Consider the following 20,475-nt stretch of genomic DNA (forward strand, 5'->3'; position numbering starts at 1 on the left):
GGAACAGTAATCCTTGTTGAGGATTTTGGCTGATTGATATAAATAACATCGTCCCCGCCATCTGTCCGAAGAGAGACCTTTCCAGTCAGTGTTAAGCTGCAACGGCAGAATAATTAATGAATGGTGTCCTTTGTGCTGGTAATAAAGACAAGACAAATTATGTTATAATCCAACTGCTGCTCATTTGTCACAGCCAAATAAAATGTCAAATAAAAGTGAGGGGGGCACTGTGTTTGTTTAATGGACTGCAAGCTACCTGTTTCTATTGTTGACAGACAACTAGAATGTAAGTTTTGAATGTTGCAGGAAAGCAAACCTCCACACCGAAGTCGCATTTGCTCAGGAGTGGGGGGTGGGCATGTAGGGTGACCGTGGGGGAGGCCTAACACATCAACATTGAAGTAAGTTTTAATTAGAGAGCTATAATACCACCGGCTCCTCTGAGTAAGTTGGTTGTGATTACAGTGCAAAAGCACTGCCTGGAAAGTCCAAGTTCAAAACACAGTCGAGCTATTTGCAAATCTGTAAGAATTTGGTAGGGCTCTCATCTTGCATTTTCAGGATAGACACATTCATCCAGTTGCTAGGAAAGCCAAATAATGAAAACATAGCTGGGATTTAGCAAGTTCCATTGGGAATTACCTATGATAGAGGGCAGGGCTGCACTTCCTCAGAACATGCTCCTGCTGTAAAAATTCACAAACCTGGCATTCATACAGGCATCTGTCGCTTGCTCTAATGCCAGTTCATAGTATACATACAAACATCTGCTTCCGTGCACAAAGGGATACAGAGCGCTTGACAGGTCTGTGTTAGCAGGGTTCGCAATGCCAGTTCTTTATGCAAAAACCCTAATGCTTCCCGTCAAGCCATTAGAAGTGATACAATCAGCCCAGGCCCCATTAAGCCATCAGTGTCCACCTGTGATAAAGATGGCCATTTGTTTTCTTAAAGCCCACTTAATGTCTGCTTAACTCAATTTGTCAGGAAATGTAGAACAATTTCCTCACAGCCTGAAATTTGGTAGTGGTTCAAAGTCAAAAGGCCAGGTCTAGTCCTATTCAAATGATATAATAAACAGTCTTCAAATCGAAATCTCCCTCGAGAAGCTGATGTTTACTTTAAAAAAAAAAATTATGTTAGCTGGAAAAGAATAACATTTGTGTCCAATATTATTATTTTTTATTTCTAAAGTCCTGGAATATGTCTACCAGTGAAAAGGTCCATTGCTTGATTGTATGAGAAAATAATTTTATTCTCTTTACAAATTCAGCCAGAAATTGGATGTAGAAAAATGAAAGAGGGTCTGGCGCGGTAGCTCACGCCTGTAATCCCGGCATTTTGGGAGGCCGAGGCAGGCAGATCACGAGGTCAGGAGTTTGAGATCAGCCTGACCAACATGGTGAAACCCCTCTCTACTAAAAATACAAAAATTAGCTGGGTGTGGTGGCACACGTCTGTAATCCCAGCTATTCAGGAGGCTGAGGTGGGGAATCGCTTGAACCCGGGAGGTGGAGGTTGCAGGGAACCAAGATTGCACCACTGCACTCCACCCTGGGTGACAGAGCGAGACTCTGTCTCAAAAAAAAAAAAAAAAAAAAAAGCCCTTGCAAAGCACTACTCTCAATATAGCAATCACTCCCAACCCCTAAGGAATCCCACTGTAATATGCACACATTTACTTTTTAGTCTAATTCTATTTAAAATATTTCCCACCTTGCTTACATTTGTTGGAGATTAGTATTGTTTTTTTATATCCCTTAAAACTGAAAATTAAATGACTATTTTTGAACATATTTTATTGTGAAAATGGTATAAATGACATATAGAGGCTTACTTTGCCCCCATCTCAAATCACTTTTAATCACAGGGCCAATTTCCTGTGCTTAAATGTGTCTGGTCAGAAAGGAATCCGAAGACACTTCTAAGATTAACCAACAGGGGGCTCTCTTAAATATTCCAGATACACTGACGTCCTACTGTTTCAAATTAGTGGTCCATACAAATCTAACACCAATTTTGACTTAAAACTGAGCCAAAAACCTTAATTCTTGTTTGTCCAACAACTTCTGCATTCAAAATATTTAACTTTTGGTTCCTTGTGTTCCCGTGGACTAGAACTGGGAGCTATCAATGTTAATTCTAAAGAATAGTTTCTCAGCTCATTTTGCACATAAGGTACACTGAAGAATTGAGTCAACTGTCTGGACTAGTTGATCGACAGATATTAAATGGTCATCTAATACTTGTAGAACAATTGAGGCAAAATTAAAGTTTAGGGATATGAATCAGCTGGGTAACTATCTTATTTCTCTACTTTTCTCTACAAGTAGAGAAAACTTTAACAGACCTATTTTTCTTAAAGAAAAGAGGGATTGATATGGCTTAAAGGCTCAGGTATGAGAAAAAATGTGTGTTTCAATACAAATATTTTGAAATGAACAGCTGACTATTTTCTTACTTAGAAATGTTACTGTGACTTCTCATCCATGAACTAGTGTTATGTGTATAGGTTTTATTTTCCACTCTTTGGAGGCTCAGTCCAATAAGCAATACAATTCCCTAAGAAAGGATTTGATTGAGAAAGAGCCAGAAATTAGAATATGAAACTAGAATATATTTACATACATGGCACTGCAGGGTCCTTAGTCCTCCTTCAGACTGCAAATATATAGTCCAAAGGCATTTTATATCTTCTGTACTCTATCTGCAAGTGCCCCTACGCCCAATAACTTCACCCAGGAGAAGATAGTGGCAAACTCAGACTTTGCTTTCTTGATTCTAGAATATATTCACTAAATAAAAGGTTAACTACAACAGAAATACCTAGAGGAAAGTCTAGCACACAATTTTCCCAGAAGTGATTTGATCTGCGCAAATAGTTAATCTTTCTTTTGGCATAGACCAAACTAAACGTTATCATTTTACCAACACAGAGAATTACTTTTATTATCAAAATAACACAAACTCACTATTGAAAATGTGGAAAATAAATTTTAAGCAAAACTTATCACAGTTAATATTTTGGTATATTCCTACCAGTCTTTTTAATTAACTGCTTAGCAAAATTATATGGTATCTAAACAATTGTACAAAATTATTTTTAAATTGCTTTTTACAGATTAAAAAATAATATTTATTGAAGTTAACTTGAAATTTACAGAAAAGTAAAAAGAAAAATTACTCTAACAATAACCATGTTTTGGGGCTATTTCCTTTGACATGTTCATTCTGCATTTGTTTTATCCTAGCCTGCTTAATTTTAAAACATGTGTAACATAGGAAAAATTCATATGTAATACCTAATTGCTTGATTTTCTAGTTTTTATCACTTTAATAGCCCTCCACTCAGTTTTTTCAATACCATTATTATAGATACAAAGCAGGTTTACCAAGTATTCCTACGAAGAGAAGTAAACATTATGCCACTCTCTGCAGCTTTGATATTTTTGAGAGGAATAAAAAACTTGTTTAGTATCTCTCCAGAGCAATGTTCCAATGTTGTTTTCTAGCAAACTCCAGAATGAACAGCACCAGTCATTGTTTTAAATAATCATCAAATGTCCCTGAACCATCAAGGGTGGACCACAAGAAAGGCATTTCCTGTCACCAAGAGCTAAGTGGAAGCCAGAGAGAAGTAATCCAAGGAGGCCTTTGGAGTTTTAGATCCGAATTAAGTAAAGAAGATGCTTAGTTTTGTTTACAGTGTCTCTATTCTTGAGTTGTAAATTTTGATTCATCACTTAGTAGAATTACATAAGCCTTCATGTAAACTTTTCAAGAAAGCTGTCCTATTATAAATCTTTGCATACATGAGAATGTCTTTGTTATTTTAACATGCAAAAGACAATTTTGAGTATGCACACAATTTGAGGGCCACAATTTCTTCCCTATAAATTCAAAAGATACTGCCTTGTTTTCTTTTAGGATTTAGTGAGAAAAGTGTTAGGAAAGCCTAAATGTTTATTTTTTTAGTCTTCTTTTTCTCTGAATATTTGTAGAATGATGCTCTATCCTTGTCATTTGAAAGTTTTGCCAGAATATATCAAGATAGTATACCACCTTGATTATATTTTCTTAGAACCTGTCATTTTCAATACTGAGGTAGTTTTTTAACTCACAGGAGTTTTCTTAACTTTGTGCTTGACTTGGATATTTTTCAAATGTTCTGGTTTCTTCCTCAAGTATACTTATAAGCTGTAGATAATCTCTTCATTCTTTGACTTCCAACATGTCTTCTCTCTCATCATTTTTTATGTCTCCATATTCTGGGAAAACTTCTCTGGTTTGTCATCCGTATCACAAACCTAATTTTTCTGGAGTAACAATTTGAACTTCAGTGCAAAATTTAATTTTGTTTTGCATTTTTAGTTTTCACACTGTCCTTCCTCAAATCATCTATATAATTGTCATCTTATTCTAGTGATCTTTTCATCTTCCCTGTCCTCTCCTATGGCTTGCTGATCCTTCTCATTCCACTCCCTGTGTCAAATTTTATTAGAGATACTAAGTAGCTTCTTAATTGTCTAGCAGTTACTGTAAGAGTTCTAAGCTTTCTATGAGCATTGTTCTCTGAGTTCTTTCATAGGTCAAACGTTGTTGGAAATTTTGTTATGTTTACTCATCTCAAAAGGTAGAAATGTATGCAACATTCTGTGCACACTGATTTTTACCCTCTGCTTCAGCTCCAGCCTTAGCATTTTGTCTTGAAGCTATACTCAAATGGCAAATTGATAATCACAGCTCTTACATTAATTCTTATCTAGCATACTTGTTCTCTTAAGGCACTAGTATCCTGACATCGAATTTTCTCCCACCCTAATTCCTTGACTCTGTGGCACTCTAAAAGATAAAGTGCATAAAGCATTAGAATTCCAAGAATTTCTTCCTAAAGAATTTCGCCAGTCTCCACCCTTTCTTCCCTTTATGTTTTACATATGGGACTACACAATTCCTATGGGGATATGTGCCATTATCAGGACTTTCCTTCTGCCTTCTACCTACAATATCCTCAGTTATACTTCATGGAAATTGCTATCTTTAAATGATCCCAGTATGAAGAGAAGTCTTGATGTGTAGCTTAGAAAGGAAGGCGACTGGTGAGAAGGGGCAGAAGGGAAGCATTCACACTACTTCTAAACAGCATTAACTGTGTAGGAAAAAGCTGCCCAGTTTTTTGGTTGGCATAGGCCTGGAGGCTTTGATTCTAAAAATCAGACACTTGAAGAAAAATAAGGATGCTTCTATCTGCTTTCAGGAAGGCAGACTCTGGTTCGGTACTTCAATAGCTCATGTACCACTGGCACTTTCCAATTAAGACCAACATGTGTTCGAGTAAGTTATTCTTAAATTTTTGTCACTATGTTACTCTCAGTCCCTGTTTAAATTATTATAAGAATTCTATTATATTTTCTTTGCTTTGAAGCAAATTTAGTGACAAGTTTCAAGAGGTGGTTAGGTGTTGCCAACCAGATGCCATTTAAAACCAAAAGTCATGATTTGCATCAGCTCTTTGCAGAGGGCATCACACTGAAAGTTTGCAATCAAATTCTTCCTTGGGGTGTGACCTCTGCCTATGGCTACTTCTTTACAGTTGCGTCTTTACCTGGAAATGATAACGGACCCCAGAGGGGAATGTTTATTTTTAGTCCTGCCATTTACAAGGGCCTTTGAGCTTCTAAGAAGATGCTTAGAGTTACAAAATGTAAATCAATCATTTCATTGTAATGATAGATTTCAGAGTATTATTTTTTCCATTTGGGGAAATTTTTTTTCACTATCTAAACCACACCTTGGTTCTTTACAAAAAGAATTTTGGATTTTACATCATAGAAAAAAAAGTTTCTCTTGGCTTGACTTGCTGGTAAGGAGGTGTGCGAATGGTCTCAAGTTATACATTTGCAGAGAAAATACCATCCAGATGCTCAAGTCAGCCTTTTTTTGGCAGACAGCTAAAAACCATACCAAAACTGAGTCTCAAGTCTTTAACAAAAGAATTCCAAAAGCTCTTACCTTTGGAACGGACATTAATTAAAAGCAGCAGTCATATCCCCCGTGATCAGAGTTTAACTGCTATTAATCAGAGTTCATCACACAATTAACACTTTGAACTGATTAGCAAATGAAATTATAGCAAGAAATGTTGAGGTGAGGACAGCGGATGGACGTACTCTCTTGCCCAACTCACAGTCCCTCATCTTTTAAAAGAAGGGAAAAAAAATGAAGCACTCTGGTCATAACGAATTGTGCAGATTTTGTTTTCAGTGAGGTGTTTGCCATTACATATTGCACATAATGTATGGCACTGTTAGGAGGAAAAAATTGGAGTCAAAGTGGCTGGAAAGTTAGGTCTGCTCTGTAGCACTGTGAGATTGTTGACATCTGCCGAGGTTGGAGCGCTCAGTAAGCAGGAAATGGGGTGTCACTCTGAGTGGTAGTTTACCATTATCCTGGCATCCTAATGAAGTGTCTGCAGTGCACAGAGCTTCTGGATGGCATCTTAACGCACGGCTAAGCAAAAGCACTTCTCTCCCTGTCACTGTCATCCATCTGCCTGCACCCTACTGTAGCCAATGGGATGGAACCATGCTACAATGTGCTATAAGCCATTTAGAGTTGCACATTGCATAATCAGTCCCATCAAATATGTAAAAAATGGCTATTATTGGTTATTCTCCTCAAACTGGCACCTGGAGTTTGATACATGAAAGTTCAACTTTTTCAAGTACTGTTTCTGCTATTAATTCCACTCCCCCCAACACATTATCTAAATGGGAATGAGTTGCATCCTCATTGTCTTAAGCCTTATTAATGGATTGAAAGTGTTGTATGAATATTCATTAATAATTTCACTGTACATCACACTTGGTGAATTCATCAATTTACAATATAATGGAATGGTCATTTTCTTTGTGATAACCATTTTTAAGAAAAGGACAACTCCCATTGCAGATTGGCTCTTTTCATCTTAGTTGGCAGGGAGAGTTTGAGGTCTTTCAATACGTTTTTTTTAAAAGACATAGTGCACTTCACCAAGTACATTTGAATTTTAAGCTATTATTGCCAATGCCAGATGATGGAATTTGGTGTTTTAATATTACCTCCGATGAAATTAAAATGCAGTGCAAAAGAGGATATCTGTTGTTAGGTGACAGAAGTAGAGCAGGGTGTGTGTGTAATCTTCCTGAAACTTCTGGATAGGTTTTGCAAGCAAGGCTGCAAAGCAGCTAGACTCTCATGGTAAGAATTGAAGTAGTAAGATGGTCACAAAGTTGAGGAGGAGCTTTCTGTAATAGGCAGGGGCAACAATAATCTGCTAAATTGGGGCAGGGGGGCAGGGAGGGTAGGGTTAGATAAATAAAAGGGCATAACATAACTTGGTTGCATCAGGAATTTTTTCACAGACATTAAAACTATGGTAAACATAACAGCGGGGAAGCTTGCACTGCCGCACAGTGGGAAGCTTAAAGCGTCTGCCTGCACTGTGCCTGGCTCAACTACAGCTAGAAGTCTCCGACTTTCATTAGCACTCAACAATTCACCCAGTTCCCCAGAAAAGGAGGAAACCCAAGGCAGCAAAGCCCCTCACTAATTATTGTAAATGCTCCCAGGTTACAGTATTTGGGTGACAATAATGGCAAGAGGGTGTTAAACTAGAACCAAAGAGTCATTCTGAAATGAAAAAGAATGAAAGAGTTGTTTGTTGCTTGTTATTTTTGTTTGTTTTAAACCAGTGTAGCCCTTCGTTTGATGGGTAAAGCAGTATGTTGGAATATTAGGCCACCATTTTACAATGAAATTTTAGAAGACTGCACCAAATCGTGTGCAACTCCTTTTGAGCAACGGAAGTACAGGTTAATTTCACAAATGACCTCCTCCCCTTGGCCTCCAAATTTATGTGAGTATATTTCACAAGTCTCTGCAACAGAAACTGTTTCCTTTGAAGGAAATTTGTAATAATACAAAAAATTATATGGAACCAAATGTTGCAAGGTAGGCAGACTAACACACATCACTGCAAGATACTGCACCTCAGGTTAAAGTTGATATTTTTTTCCCCTTCAAGAATGGAGTCATTTGAGAAAAATATTGGACTTCTTCAAAGGAAGAGGGGTCTACTTTGGATGCCTGTAAGCATTTAAAATGATAGGTTTTTTTTAATGGAATGATAGGTGTTTATTCTTGCTAAATCCAGACTCAGGAATCTGGTTTCTTCATTCATATCCCCCCAGCTGCTGTCAGCAATGCAGCACACCAGCGTTCCTTCATGTGCGAATATTTCTCCAGCACTGATTTGCAAGAGAGTCGAAGCAATATTAAACACCACGTCTAAACCTCTTTTAAACACACAAAGCAATGGGAAAACACATCAGAACTAGACCATTGAGAAAATCCTCCTTTCAAATTTACTGTTTGCTTCACATGCTAGTATAAAATATCCCACAAAGTCCCGTTTGTGATCCACTTGAAACAATCTTGATTTGCTTAAATCGTCACATTCTTCTTGCACATTTCTTTCTAAATGCAAAAATGGCAAAGAATTCTACTCCCTCTTCATTATAAAAGTACAGAATTTCTGGCTTGTTTATTCCTAATGGAACACTTGAGAAAGAAGAAAATATATAAATATCTTTTTCAGAAGATTAGTTGTCTCAATCTTTTTAAAAGAGAGGATTTGTTCATTTTTTCTCCATGGTAAACAACTTGGGCTTTGCACTGTAATTTTCCATTGTCAAATTAATGCATTTCATTTTACTGACTTGAACTCATGGTTTTAAAACATCAGACCTTTTAATATCTTTATTTCTTCCATACTATGTATTAATGTATGTCATTAGGACATTGATAGTTAGGGATAGAATCCAAGCATCTTATAAAAGAAATTTGTTGGAGGAATCTTCTACTCCATTATAACTTACTAACAGTCTGAAAGAACTCACTAGCAAAATAAAACTGGTTTACTTCTTATAAGAACATATTTCCAAGCTAAGGATTTCAGGCTTGGAATGGGCTGTTTTGAGTATTTCAAATCAAGCATAAGAAATTTTGTCTGATCTACTGGTAAATATTCTATTGACAAGGTCAAGAACAGAGAAAGTCTGGACACCATGTCAGAAGAGAGAATAATTATTTTTTTTAAGTAGACAGTTTTTCAACTTCAATTTCTAAAGTACTGTGCAGGCTTTATACAGAATGTGCAGGAAAGTTTCTTAACTATAATGAAAGAATGTTCATATTTACATCTACCATATATGTGGTACTTCAAAAATTAAAGGTGTGAATTTAAAAATGGCTAATATTTTCAAGAAACCATAAAAAGAAAGGGGTGGGGGAGAAGAATACAAGCTGTGGCAAAAATCTAGGCTCAGCAGCTTTCTGGGGGAAATGGTGAAATGTGACTATGTGATTTATAATGAGAAAAGGTATCTACAACATACAATTTTCTACCTAGCTGCAAATAATAATTCATAGTGATGTCCCTTCCAGATAAAAGACCTTTGCTATGTAGGACCCATGTGGTAAAATGATCATGATGAATGTCAGACCAGTGCAGGTAACGGCTTTACAAACCATTAAGATTAGCTGGCTCTTTTTTCCGATGATAACAGTAACCGTGCTGTGACTCTATGTGGTAATAATATCTCAGTCCTGATAAATGCCAGAGCCAGGCAGAGGTGTTTATCATTCCCAGTTCAGAAATGCTGACTAAAGTTGCCACATGTTGCCTGTTTTTCTTCTTTTACAATAGTCTCACAATTTAAAAAGCTGAATCTTTTAAAGGATTTTGATGTTTGTTTAATTAATAACTCTCTCTGCTCTCAGCGTCACTATGTGACCATGTCAGATGAACTAGCTGGACAGTTTACTATACTAACCATTATCTCCTCTTCAGAGGTCTTTTGTTCAAAATGAATGGTTAAGGATAAAGTTTAATATGCCTTCTTTAAAAACAATATTTTTAACCCAAAGACAGGAAAAGTGTTTCTTAATTCACATTTTTCTTAATTGTGATATAGATCCTAGTTGTTTTCAAGTGAGTTGTTTAATCCCTTATAAATTTAATTGGTCTACCAATGGAAAGACACACATTAAAAACCTCAAACCTTGAAAAGTATTTGTAGGATTTCCACCCTTATGAAAATGTACAAAGATAATGCTTAATGTAAATAGCTAGTTGAGTATTTGAATTACTGGCTTATGATGAAAAAGATTTCAAATGACTCAAAATAGTAAAGACTTTTTTTAATTAAAAAAGGTTGTAAAACCAGATATAAATGAATAAATATAGTTTCAAGAAACTCTTCACAGGAAAACTGAATTAGAGAAATTCAGAGAAATAAACCAGTGAGCTTTATTTTCTCAGCACAGACTATCGCCTAAGGATGAATTAGTATCTTTGTAGGTTACAGAAATGTACTTGGCCACCATGACACCTCCAAAATTACTTTGAAGAGCAAGAAATTCTAGGAAGGACAATAGGATCATGCTTTTCCTGTGAAGATTGCTGCTGGAGTGTCAGCCACTGCCTTACGCTCCAATTCAGACAAATAGAGGCATCACTACAAAACTGAGGAGTGCAAGTTTGGTTTAAGAGCTGGTTTCAGATTGGTTAGTCTGAGGAAATGTTATCATCCTAAAATTGATTGTACCAAAGCAATACCCCCTTTATTAAAAGTTACTTAAGCAGGACACGGTGGCTAATGTCTGTATCCCAACAGTTTGGAAGGCTGAGGCGGGTGGATCACTTGAGCCCAGGGGTTCAAGAACAGACTGGGCAACACGGTGAAACCCTACCTCTACAAAAAATACAAAAATTAGCCAGGCATGGCAGTGAGTGCCTGTAGTCCCAGCTACTTGGGAGGCTGAGGTGGGAGAATTGCTTGAACCTGGAAGGCTGCAGTGAGCTGAGATCATGCCACTGCACTCCAGCCTGGGTGACAGGGACAGACCTTGTTTACCAAAAAAAAAAAAAAAGTTACTTAAAGACTAAGACTTGAATACATTTTCCAAACTCGCCCCAATGTGAGATCATAATGCATCATAACATAGATAGATAGTCACATGAGAAAGAAAAGATATTATTACTTTCCTGAATGTATTTGTGAATGTATCAAGAAGTTAAGCATAATAATTTTGAAGACTTCCAGAAATTGATTCATTAGAATTTTACACTCGTTGATTTGTATCAATTGCATTTCTGAATTATTTTGGAATGAGTAACATCTCAGAAGCTTTTTGAGTTTCACAATTATCTTAGACGATCCCTTCAGTTAGAAGAAAGACGTAAACTTCACTGATACCTACATAATGACATGCCTTATATTTAAACATCTATTATGACACCTTTTGTAATTTATCTGCCCCTCCGGATTGTAAAATGAAAAGATAGCAACCAACTTTGTATCTGCCACAGGTTGCACACAGGCCTGAATAAATAGGGTTTTCTTATTTATATATAAGATATATATATATATATATTTTCTTAAGAAATTATACCTTTATTTTTAATAATTTATGGCTAGAGAGCAGGGATAGAGGTAGAAGGAAACAGAGATTACCCTTTAGAAGATCATTCTTAACACCCCTCCTAACAGCATGCTGTACATGGTCTAATTCCTTTGGGACCAGGACCAGAAATGGTTCTGGAAACAGTGCTAAAGGGGCCAGTGAGTTGAAGCTTCCCTCATTTAACAAATCCATAAACTTATGCCAATTAATTGGCCAGAGTAATTTTTGATACTGACAATTATTGACTATAAAGAATTGTTCCCATTTTTTAAATTCTTCCTGAGAGGGCTTGTTTATTCAAAAACAGCCAAAACATGAATATCTCCTGGAAGGAGAAACTGTGAATACAAGGCAATCTGGTGTAGAAAAGAGGTGATCAGTTCCAACTCTCAGGTGATCCTCCCTAGAGAAAGAAATGTCTTATTTGTGTCAGATAGATTCAGTTCCTGCTTGGTCTTTCCCGCAAGTAATGTACCTCTCTTCTCAGGTTGAACTGTTTTGACACAGTTTATCAACATCAAAAGCCAAACTTACAATGTATTTGACATTGCCTTCCTTTTAATTAAATATAAATATGGCTTTTCTGGGGTTTGGGGAGAAGGGTACAGAACCTTGAAAAATTGCAAATTGCCAACTACGGGCTACGCTCAAGGTGGTGGTTTTTCCTTGTTTATGATGCAATGACACTTCTATTTATGATATACTGTAACTACTTAGGAATTTTAACCAAATTCTCTGACAATTGACAGCATTCTATATATTTACAAAGCTACAACATACTGTACCCTGTTCCTACTTTTAGGAAAGCATACTAAATAGTAAAAGTATGACTTCATTTGATTTCAGAAACAACCTTGAACCAGGAGCAGTTATGTATTGGGGATGATAGAGAAGACAATGAGAAAGAAATATGTTTTAAGGGAAGAGGACTTACAGGGGACTTACTTAAATGATCACTTACTATGTGTACATTTATGTGCACTGAAATATTTAATTCTACAAAAATCCAATAAGATGTATAATTTTTCTGTATTTTCAAGTAAAGAACTAGAAGCATCAATAGTTCAAGCAACTTGCCCAAAATCATACAGCATAGAAAAAATTCTAACCCAGTCTTTTCCAGATTCCTGAGAAGTGGTATGTCACTGGATAAACCGATTTTCTTATTTATAATGTGAGTTTGAAGCATGTGTATATTTGTATCTATTTGTGAGATTTGAATTTGCCCCCAGAGCATCTCCTCTTAAAGCAACTATGAGTTACTCAAAGATATTTATCAAGCAATTGTTGTCATCCCTGAGATGACTCCTCAATGGGCAACTCAAGTTTTGACATTAAAAAGTGTATCCTCAGAGGTTTGTATCCAGTTGTAAGGCATGCTGAAACAAATAAAATGATCTCTGGAGATACTCCTTCCTCCTGTAAGCAAGCACAGTCTCTAACTAAATTCGGAAATGGCCACAGTACAAAAACTATAAATTGAATAGAAACTAGAGAACTGCTATTCTTCCAAATATAGCTCTGACATATAGGGACTACCATGTTTTTCATACAGGGTGCATTAGACATTTCAGAATAACTTTCAGAAGCAGAACAGCTGTGGTACTACTGACCTCTTTAAAACAAAGGAATACAGTTGTCCTTTAAGAACTGTAGACAAATGAGACGAATAGTACTCCCTATACATTGATTACTGGGATAAACTGGTCTTTTCTTCCTCTGAGTGAACCTATATAACAAAGCAGAATTTATTTTTAAATGTGATTTAACATGAAGCTATAAGAACAATAAAGGCATGGATGATAAGGACAGAAAAGTGTCCAGGGACATTGGATCCAAGGTTCTTCACTGTACAGAACTTTTTCCATCATCATATACAGCTTTATCTTATCTCTTTTCTAAAAGGCATTGGGTTGTAAACGTGCTTTAGTAACAACATTTCATGCGGATGAATGCAAGTGTAACTATCATAAACCATATTTTGAAAAATGTGCCCTCAAAACTATAAAGCCGCATTCTTATCATAACATTAAAGGCTATTTCACATCACGTAGGTGTTACTTCTCTGAACAGCGTGGAATCATTTTTGAAGCTTGTTTACAACAATGAGTTTGATGTAGTTTGAGAAGATGGGGGCAGGTTGGTGAGGAATGGGTATTAGTAAGAAACAGTTGAGAATCACTTTTGGATGGAAAAAAACGAAGCACTATAAAAAGTTTTGTGTGCAATTGTGGGTTCACAGCTTAGAGATTGAAGAGGCTATTTGGATATGGGTGGAGAACTAAAATGGAGGTATTTCATGGAATAGAGGCAAGAATAAATCATAATAGAATGAGGGCAGGAGTAAATGCAAATGAAAGAGGGAAAGAATTATGGAGTTCATTACTTCTGGAAAGATTTTGTATAAGTCTCTTCACATACAGTTTGCCTAAGAGATTCTCTAATTCTCCGAGTACAAAAAGTTCCTTCCTCCTCCCACCAGTCATAATGTAAAAAGTTAATGATATCTCAAAGTCTTCTCAGAACCTTTAGCGCTTCATAATGAGAAAAACATATGCTGAAGGAGAAATATTAATAGAAAATGCTGTCTTTCAGATGCTCACTGAATCAATTGAAGACAGTTGACACATCTTTAGTAAGCTGTGTATGAATCTTAGCTCATTAACCACTCCTGTATTATGTATGCTGATTCCAATTCCTAATATGACACATCAATAAACCAGATCTGAAAAGGTGTCATTTCGATTTTAATGTACCCAATTGTATTTTTAGATGTTTCTCCACTTGAAGTGTTTGTGTTATTTCCTGATTTTACAAGCTATGGAAGAGTGGGTGTGGTATTGATTTGAATGAAAAAAAAACACTGCTTTACTATAACCTTTTCAGAAGATTTTGTTCTGATTATGTTGTAAGAAAAATAAATTGTTCCTCCTTAATATTTCAGCTCTCTCTAAGCCATGGTACACTTCCCCATTTAGCACTTAAGTATAACTTGGCCACAAATATGCATGCACCAATATCCAATTGTCTGATTCCCCAAGAATGTGTGAAAGTGGAAAAAGAGAGAAAAATATTTCTATAAAATATTCTTCATGTAGAATGTTTCTTATAGGCAAACTTGGAAACCAACATGTACTTTTCATAAGGATACTTATACATAACTGACCTGCTCACCAATCAGACCATCAATTTCTCAGCCTATCACAAAGTATTTAGGTTGTTGTGTAATGTTGGGCTACCATAGCAATTGTACTTTCACCAACTGGCACCAACTCAGTTCATGAATTAGCAACTACATTTTGAATGTCCCTGCAACCAAATAGTATGCTAACTGCTGGAATTAAAAGGTGAACAAGACCCAGTGGCTTGGGCCTCAAAAGAGGTGAGAGGGTTGCAGGGGAAGGTGAACATTTATATAGTACTTTGTTTTACTTGTAATTGTGCTTGGTACATTACATACTATCTTGTTTATTCAACAAAACTACACTTTTAGATCTTATTCAAAGAGAGTAAGAAACTTCTCCAAGACCACACGGCTAATAAAAAGCTGTTACAGAATTCAAACCAAGGTCCACATATTCCAGTTCATGGTCACAACTTTCATTAGTTCACTCACTAATTCCTTTTTCATTCATTTAACCCACCACATGCTAGCATAAAAATTGCCTAGCTTTAAAGGAAAATTCCCTATTTAATAGGGGAATTTGACAAGCATTCAAGCAGTACAAATACCATGTGAAGTGTTGTGTAAGTAGAATATTCTAAATGCAACAGAACACAGGAGAGGGAGAGCTGACTCTAAGAAAGCTCACAATTATTTTACCTGTTGGCTTAACGGACTTGACTATGTCTTAATTCCTGCCCAAACACCATGAAAGTGTCCTTGCAAATCAGTTCTTTCTAATTAAGCAACAGCCAATCTTTTCTAACCCCACCCTGACTGGATCATGTTCCCTATGAGTAAAATTTGCTGGTTGGAACCAACAAGACTACTCCCCACTTCTTGCCTGTCAAGCTTAATTTATAGCTGCTACTTCTGTAGCCCTCAATGTCAACTGGTCCCTTTTTTGGAGACTCTGGCATTAACCTGATTATTACTTTAGTCAGAGACTTCAGTGAAATTAGAAAGGTCTCTTCTCCTCCTCTCTCCTCTCCTCTTATCCCCAGTTTCATACTGATTGCTTGCACCTAGTAGTTCACCAGATCCTCAGGTAAACTGTACTGGAATCATGCCAAACTGTACAGAATGTATCCACCTCTTGAATGAATATATATATATGAGTGTGTGTGTGTGTGCACACGCATATATACACACACAATTATGGTTGTGTGGTATTAGCTTCAAATGGTTAGATAGAAAGCATTCGAGCATCCCCAATAGCTCTGACCTGGGCATACTATGCCAATTTCACTCTCATCTTTATTAACTTGTACTTTTTTTCTGGTTTATGATATTTCATAGGCCCCAGCTGGTCTTGTGAAGCATCACATTTTCTTACCATCATTAAGCTCCAAGAGGGCTTTTTACTATTTGGCAGAAAAGATGAGGTCTGGTATAGGCTATGATGTTGCAACTTTCTTTTTTTTCTCTTTCTCGCTCCCCTTTGTTTCTTTTTTTTGCAGTTGTCCAAGCCATATTATGTTGGAACTCTTCTAAGAATAACTGCAATTTTGAAAGCTTTGACTGTGGGAGGCATTATTTATAGGCCTTTGTGGTTTTAGAAGGAAAAAGAAAAGCTTCCAAGCAGAGTTCTACTAGGAAGACTGCCCCCATCCCACTTTAGCCAAATACCATCTTCTGCAGGATATTTTCCTGTAATTCCTTATAAAAAAATTCTTTTGCAACAACATATTAAAGAACCTGCCAGTTTCTAAACTAACTCTTTCTTATCCCACTGTCATAAAGTTTATATACCTATTGAATTGGACTTTTGTAAGTACATCTTATTATTAAGAATTGTATTTGGCCTTAGTATCAGAGATCCATCCTCAAAGGCTTCAGTACACAGGGCTTATTTTCTTATGTCAAAGAAACCCAGTGGGCCAGGCGTGGTGGCTTATACCTGTAATGCCAGCACTTAAGGAGGCCAAGGCAGAATGATTGCTTGAGCCCTGGAGTTCAAGACCTGCTTGGGCATCATAAGGAGACCCTTTCTCTACAAAAAATAAAATGAGCTGGGCATGGTGGCATGCCCCCGTGGTCCTAGCTACTCAGGAGGCTGAGGCAGGAGGATAGCTTGAGCCCAGGAGTTGAGACTGCAGTAAGCCATGTTCACACCACTGCACTCCAGGCTGCACAGTAGAGCAAGATCCTGTCTCAAAAAATACAAAAGAAACCCAGAGGCAGACAGTGCAGGACTGGTATGACTGCTCCACAGATTTGAGAAAGCTCTTTCTACCTGTGTATTTCACTCCACAGAGCTTCAGTTCTCCAGATTAGCTCATAGTACAGCCACTCCATCTACATTCAAAGAAACAGAAAGGAGGAAAGGTACACAGGCTAAAAGCTAAATCAGCTCATACATGCTCTCCCAGAAGGCCTGACCAATCCTGTCACTTCAGTCTCATTGGCCAGACTTGGTCCCATGGCCACTCCAGCTCCAAGGCAGCTGGGTCTATTACCATCCTCTTAACAGTGGGATTGTCTTGCTAAGGAAGAAGAGAATGGTTATTGGGTGGATGTTTGCCTTACATATTAGTCTTTTTTATATCTTATTTTCCAGCTGTGGCCTGTTTAGAATCATCAAGAGCCCTGTGCTAGAAGTTAAAGTATAGAAAGGAAAGTGCATGAGGTGTTTAAGTTCAATAAATAATTATACCTCTAGATGGTAAGGCCCTGGTTAAAACTATGGAAAGATGAATTCCCTAGTGTACTAAGTAAATCGATTTTTACTTTTCCATCTATAAACAAAACAAAATGAGAGAAATCAATGTGGTATGCAGTTTTGAACAACTTCCTATTTTATAAAATGTTTATGACCAGGAAATATGCTATTTCAATTTTTTTTCTGTTTTACACTCTTATTTTAAAGCAAAAACAAAATGTGTAAGGGAAAAAGGATAACATGGAAATAATTTTTAAAACAATTTTCCCTTCTACAAAATCAAGCAACAATAGAATATTTGTAATCAAATCACACTATATGTCCTTGTTTAGTTTCCCATTGCTACTTAACACTCACACAAACTTAAAACACAAACTTATTCTCTTACAGTCCTGGAGGGTGCAAGTCTGAAATCAGTTTCAGATTGAAACTGAAGAGGTTGGTAGGCCTGCGGTATCCCTAGAGGCTCTGTCTCCCTGCCTTTCCCAGCTTTTGGAGACTGTGGCAATTCCTCAGAAAGCAGCCCCTCATCGCATACCCTCTCTTTTCTGCTCCCGTTGTCACATGAGAAGTCATATCACCTTTTCTGACTCTCATTCTCCTGTTTCTCCCTAATAAGGATCTTTGTGATTCCACTGGGCCCATTGAGATAATCCAGAAAAATCTCCCCATCTCAAAATCTCTAACTGATCATATCTGCAAAGTCCCTTTTGCCATGTGAGGTAACATAGTCACACATTCCAGGGATTCAGACACGGACATCTTTGGAAGGCCCTTGTTCACCCTACCACACCTTGTAAAACAGGACATTTAAGAAAACCAAATGTTAAGATCAGGAAGATAATGTCAAAGTCACATTGTTGTTGCTTTCATGTTAAGATTATCTCACAGTACAGCCATTCCATCTACAATCAAAGAAGCAGAAAGGAGAAAAGGTCCAAAGGCTAAAAGCTGATCAGTTCATACACAGCCTCCCAGAAGGCCTGCCACTGTCAAATTCAGAGTCAAAATAAAAAGAAACTCCTTAATAACCAGGTTGAGTCCACCTATTCCCTTTGACTACTGACTAGGACTCTTAGTTGCTAGTCTCAGTCCAAAATTTTCTCAAGAAAATTTTCTCATGTACCTGTACCTATGAAATCTTGTTTTTTCCCTAACCTTCCTTTTTAATTTTTTTTTCCAGAAAAGCAAGACAACAACACAAGAATTGAAGCTGTAAAATCTCTTGTACAAAAACTCCCTCCGCCAAATCGTGACACCATGAAAGTCCTCTTTGGACATCTAACTAAGTAAGTTGTAAGGATTTCTGGATGTGTCATTTTATAGTCATTTCCTAAATGGGCAATATTGAATTTAACATCTCTAAGGCAAGAGTTTCCAAATGCGTACATCTCATACTTTCCCTTGTAGCTGAACTAGGTCTTTCTGCAGAAGCTGGAGAATGTGTTAGGGATAGGAAGGACAATCTACAAAAGGAACTTCTGAAATAACTTATTTTTCAAGGCCTTTTCAACTAGTATATGTTTGCTGATTGCTTGTCAGAACCATCGCCTGGACCCTGGGATGGGTCATCTTGACTTTGTTATCTAACATAATAGAAAGAACATGAAATGATTCAGACATGGATTCAAAACTCAGCCCCACCATGTACCACGTGCTGGGGCCACAAATAAGTTATTTAAACCCTCTGCAACCAATTTCCTTATCTGTAAAATGTTGGCTCAGATTGATAGGGTGCTATCCATGTAAATAGCTAAGAGAGGAGTCTTCCAGGAAAAAAAAAAAAGGCAAATGTAAAGCCCTAGAAGCCCCTAAGAGCTGGAAGTATTTGAAAAGCAGAAATTAAACCCAAACTGCTAGGCCCTAATGTGGAGGCAAGATGGGATCAGGAGCTGAAGTCCCAAGTATCACACTAGCATCAGATCACGTAGCTTCTTCTGGTCCACAGTGAGAGATTTGGATTCCATTCTAAATTCAAGGAAGAACCACTGAAGAATGCTACAATTGAGGGAGTGTAAAAGATTGATCTGGCTGCTAAGTGGAGAATGCATTGCAAAGGTGAAGAGAGGAAGACCTAATGGCAGACAACCACAGTAGTCCAGGCAGGAGATATTGGTGGCTTGAGTGGAGCCCTCAGAGAGAAATGGGTAGAGATATTGTGGAGATGGATCAGGCTGGACTTGCTGCTGGTTGGGATACCATTGGGAAAGGAAAGGAGAAATCAAGTGTGCAACTTTTGGGTTTCAACTTGGGCAAGTGAAGAAGCGATAGTGTCGCAGAGATGGGTAAAACTACAGAGAGGAACAAGTTGAGTAGGAAAAGCAGGTTTGAGAGCTCTATTTTGGACATGTTAAGTCTGAAATGACTGTTACTCATTTGCCTTCTGTTAACACCTTCTTCAGATAAGGCAGAGTGCAACACAAGTTATGAGGTTTTAGCTTTCATGATATATGCATAGTAAAATTGAAGCCTGACAGAGGTTCAAACAGATTGAGCAGTTTTGCTTTTGTGAGATTAAATCTCCTTAAACACCTCAATCACTCATAATTTGGGATGAGTCATTCCTACAGATTATTCAACTAATCCACTACATGATTTTTCATTGTGAATGTAATACATGCAATTGCACCCCCAAAAATTAAGCAACAGTGATGCATTTACATTTAAAAACTGAAATCTGCCTACCACTCTTAGCCTGCTGAACGGAAGTAACTAATATTTTTGTATGTATCCTTCCTGACCTGTTCCTAAACACGTGCAAACATATGTGTGTGTGGTTGCTTCTAATGTTAAAGTACATCATATTGCACATATTATTATACAACTATTTTGCAACTCATATACAGACTTCTATTTCATTAAACAGACTTATCTTATTCTTTCTAATGATGTCAATAGTATTTCATGGTATACACAGTCCATAACTTGCTAAACCAGTTCATTGCATTAGGGAACATGTTTTAATCTGACTCATCATTTTCTGTCTTATTTTACTCTCAAAAGGGGAACTTTATCTTAAAGTTCAGAAAATCTCTTACTATTAGAGTGTTCCTTCTTGTCACTCCCACATACTGGCTACGGTGAGAAATCCAATGTGGTTTAGTGAAAGGATCTTGGGCTTTAAAGACATACAAAGAGAGAC

General features: G+C 37.1%; 1 protein-coding gene across 5 annotated transcripts in view; it reads left to right on the forward strand.

The window, feature by feature from the left end:
- The window catches only part of ARHGAP15 (Rho GTPase activating protein 15), a 689,959-nt gene that overhangs the window by 606,503 nt on the left and 62,981 nt on the right, over positions 1 to 20,475 (forward strand). For all 5 annotated transcript variants that reach the window (XM_055380099.2, XM_063694808.1, XM_063694810.1 and 2 more), the window contains one exon: positions 18,517 to 18,622. In XM_055380099.2, the coding sequence (XP_055236074.1) occupies positions 18,517 to 18,622 (106 nt within the window). The remainder of the gene's footprint in view (positions 1 to 18,516; positions 18,623 to 20,475) is intronic.

The sequence above is a fragment of the Gorilla gorilla genome, chromosome 11 (assembly GCF_029281585.2).
Source record: "Gorilla gorilla gorilla isolate KB3781 chromosome 11, NHGRI_mGorGor1-v2.1_pri, whole genome shotgun sequence".
Taxonomy (NCBI): domain Eukaryota; kingdom Metazoa; phylum Chordata; class Mammalia; order Primates; family Hominidae; genus Gorilla; species Gorilla gorilla.